Source organism: Microcaecilia unicolor, chromosome 14, assembly GCF_901765095.1.
Source record: "Microcaecilia unicolor chromosome 14, aMicUni1.1, whole genome shotgun sequence".
Taxonomy (NCBI): Eukaryota; Metazoa; Chordata; class Amphibia; order Gymnophiona; family Siphonopidae; genus Microcaecilia; species Microcaecilia unicolor.
The window spans coordinates 28,122,833-28,127,084 of record NC_044044.1 but is presented as its reverse complement, the minus strand read 5'-3'; the positions used below and the strand labels follow the sequence as shown (position 1 = coordinate 28,127,084).

The window sequence follows — 4,252 nt, the reverse complement described above, 5'->3', positions numbered from 1 at the left end:
GACACGCTCGCACTGCCACGGACCGCTTTTTGCCGCAGCTTAGCAAAAGGGCTCTTTTATGCACCAAATTAACCGGGTCCAGTCTGAACATCGGCTGATGCCCGGTTATTTTTGGGTCAGCGGCCATATCTGGCTATTCAGCGTTGAATATCTGGGTTAAGGTCAGTCCGCGTCTGGAAGTGGTTTATGAGCCATTTACTGCCATGGGCTGAATATCACCCCAGTGGTGTCTCAGAACAACACAACTACTACATCTCAAAAAATAATTTTGAAAACACAATCAATACAATTTTGATGAGTATCTATTTACATAAATCAGGGTTCTTGGATTCCAGGTGAACCTGATAAGAGACATAGCTCCCTCTTCTTTCTAGTAGAGGTTCAACAGAAATTCTATTTAGAAAATTAATCAATGGAAAAATATTCAGTATTTAACAGAGTAGATTAAGGAGCCTACATCAATCAGTGAGAGCAGGTGGTTTATACAATGGTGTCTTGCTTTAAATGGATAGTAAATCAGTTTATGTGTGCCTCCACAAAAGATGCTTTCCAACATCCCAGTTTCTTCATGGCTTTTCTTGCCTTCTCGTTTCTGAGAGTATAAATGAAGGGATTTAAAAAGGGGGTTATGATAGTGTAAAAAACAGCGAGTGGTTTGTCAACTGCAAATGATACTGGAGGTCTCATGTAGAGAAAGAAAATGGGGCCGAAAAATAGAGAGACCACCAGGAGGTGGGAGGCGCAGGTAGAAAAGGCTTTGTGCTTTCCCTCAGTTGAGCGAATTTTTAAGATGGCGGAGATGATGTATCCGTAAGATATGAGCAAAACCAAGAAACAACCAATCACTAAGATTCCGGTGTCAACCCTGTCAGCGATTTCACTGTTAATGGTACTAGAGCAAGCCAACACAGATAAGGAGTTGCCATCACAAAAGAAATGATCTATCTCATTAGGACCACAGAAGGACAGCTGAGCTACTGGAAATGCCTCACCGAAGGCATGAATGAAACCACCTACCCAAGTAGAAACCAACAGCAGTAGACATACTCTTCTGTTCATGATTGTGGTATAACGTAAAGGATTGCAGATGGCAACGTAGCGGTCATAAGCCATCAAGCTCAGGTGAAAGCATTCTGCACCTCCAATGAAGTGCAAGAAAAACAACTGAGTTATACAGTCACTGAAAGAGAGAGTTTTTCTAGGCAAGAGAAAATGTACAAGGGCTCTGGGGACAGTGACTGTGGAGTAGCTCAAATCTATAAAAGACAGGTTGCTGAGGAAGAAGTACATAGGAGTGTGCAGCTGAGAGTCTATATATATGGTTATCATAATGACGAGATTTCCAGCTATGGTGAGCAGGTACATCACTAGAAACATGACAAAGAATAATATTTGCAAGTCTGGATTGCTAGAAAGTCCAAGGAGGATGAATTGAGTGACTCTGGTTTCATTCCTGACTGCCATTTCTTCCTCTTTATCAGCTGTTCGGAAACAGAAACACAAGAGATAATAGACAGAAAACATAATGAGACAATTTGGGCTAGATTCTACATATGGCGCCTAAAGTAAACAATCCATGTAGAAAAAAAAATACGCCTAGGTGTATTCTCTAAAGTATGCCTAACTTTTATAGAATAGGCTTAAATTTCCATGCGGCATATAGAACACACTGAGCGCCTCTTCACATGACCAAATTTGGTCACATCCCTATAGTCCATGTTTTACTTGGTATAAATCCCGAGGCCTAATTTAGGTGCAGAACTGGCGTATTCTATAATAATGCCCATAGATTTTAGAAACGCCCCGCCCCACTCATGGCCAGGCCCCCCTCTTCAACCATGCAACTTAGAATTCACACATACCGTGTTACAGAATACACTTAGCGAGTTGTGCGTGTAAATCTTAGTTAAATGAAAATTAGTGCTGGCAATTGCGTGTTAACATCCAATTGAAAGCGCTGATTAGCTAGATTATCAGTTTAAGTTGCATGCGTTGCTGTAGAATACGCTTTGATTTCCACGCAGAAATTAAGGCACGATATATAGAATTTCAGGGGAGTTCCTGTGCTGCTGTGTCACGCTCGGTATTCAGTCCTTTTCAAATTAAGGCTAAAAACGTACCTTTTGAGGTGACTTTTACATCTTTATGACTTCTCCATAATACAATCTCCTAGAGTATCTTTGTGGTTACATCTGTTTCTCTTCACTAGATTGTTTAGCTTGGTGGAGCAAGGACTATGTCTCTTATATGTGTCTGTACATTGCTGCATACACCTGGTAACATTTTCAAAATAGAACATGAGAGACCAATGTTGTCTTGCAGCTTAAATCTTTACTATTACTTTTTGTCTTCCTTTCTATTCTATTTTAGAATTATATATAGCTTGGTATGCTCATGACACACTCATTAGCCCCCCCCCCCCCCCCCCCTTAAAATAACATTTCCCCACCCCCAAAGGGTTTCTATTACTGATAAGCTCTTATTCTTACAGACATGCCACAATTATGCTTCAGTAACCCCTCAGGGAACAGCATCTAAGAGTTGGAATAATAATCTCTCTCAAGTCTGGTGTCTGTAGTCAAATGAAAAGCTCATTTTAAAAAAATCAATCCCAATCCCCAAGTAAAAAGATCAGCCCAAACCCTCACATCAGCACTTTTCCCATATGACATCTACTCACCATGTGATGCCCATTGACCTCCGTTTCCCCAACTCAAGCGCATTTCGTCAGTTCTCCCAAGACGTTATTAAATTACGTGTAGATAATCATTGGTGAAACTTTTTAGCATCTCGCACAATGCTTCCGATGAGAAACTCCTTTCTTCTGAATGGAACGAAATGTGTGTTTCATCTTAGTCTGAGTCTAAACGTAAATAATGGGATTAAATTTACGTAATCGTGAATTGATGGCAACTGGCAAACAATCCCAATCTGACAATCGACTTCCCCACTCTTCCTATTTAAACTTGATGATGTGCTCAAAGTTTGCTTGGCGATGACAGTTCTGTTTCTATATATGAAGAAAAGAGTTGAAAAGAGACCGTGAGACACAGCAAGTGAGGAAGACAAGCAATGAATGTAAACTAAAACTGCACTTGAATAGATATTCTTCTGGTGTTTCTCAGCTTTACCCTGTAAGTGAAGTATCTTTTCAAATGACATTTGTCGTGGAAGAAGAGCCTAAAGGTAACAGCAGCTTCATGAGAATCAGGGGATCCAAGTTCAAATCTCAGTGCCAGTTCTTTCATAACATAGTAGATGACGGCAGAAAAGACCTGCACGGTCCACCCAGTCTGCCCAACAAGATAAACTCACATGTGCCATTTTTTGTGTATACCTTACCTTGATTTGTACCTGTCCTTTTCAGGGCACAGACCGTATAAGTCTGCCCAACCTCCCAACCACCAGCCCCGCCTCCCACCACAGGCTCTGGCACAGACCGTATAAGTCTGCCCAGCACTATCCCCACCTCCCAACCACCAGCCCTGCCTCCCACCACCGGCTAAGCTTCTGAGGATCCCTTCCTTCTGAGCAGGATTCCTTTATGTTTATCCCACGCATGTTTGAATTCCGTTACAGTTTTCCTCTCCACCACCTCCCGCGGGAGGGCATTCCAAGCATCCACCACTCTCTCCGTGAAAAAATACTTCCTGGCATTTTTCTTGAGTCTGCCCCCCCCCCCCCTTCAATCTCATTTCATGTCCTCTCATTCCACCGCCTTCCCATCTCCGGAAAAGGTTCGTTTGCGGATTAATAGCTTTCAAATATTTGAACGTCTTGGTTTTCATTACCTCATAAATGAACTCAGATTATGAGCTCTTCAGGGACAGAAAATAACTTATGAACACATATGAACAACTCTTCCTTGCAGTATATATAAAAACAAAATAAATATTTAGGTGAATATACAATAAGAATAAATGGAAATACAGGTACATACTTGCGACTTATTATTTGGAGAGATCATCGCCTGAACGGATGATTTTTGCTTCGCTCATTTCCAAATACAAATCACATTTCTGAAAATTGCCACAAAGTACAATTTCTAGTTACAGTAAATTCAGAAATTCTGGAGAATAGACAGTCTGTGTCTCACCAGCTCTGCCAACAGCTACAGGCTGAAGGCTTTCTCCAGTAGGCAGCAAAGTCATGCACTTAAACTGTATTTGGGACTCCGGGGATTAGAATCTTCGGAGGATCTTAACAGAAGCAGGTGGATAAACAACTTTGTCATTATACTATTCCCCAGCAC

The 4,252-nt window shown here is 41.4% G+C and overlaps 1 protein-coding gene across 1 annotated transcript; it reads right to left on the bottom strand.

The window, feature by feature from the left end:
- Window positions 1-516: 516 nt before the first annotated feature.
- LOC115457251 (olfactory receptor 4E2-like) lies at window positions 517-1,434 on the bottom strand. Its single transcript, XM_030186673.1, has one exon. It carries the CDS (start codon window positions 1,375-1,377, stop codon window positions 517-519), a length of 861 nt encoding a protein of 286 aa, XP_030042533.1. The 5' UTR covers window positions 1,378-1,434.
- Between the last annotated feature and the right edge of the window lie 2,818 nt (window positions 1,435-4,252).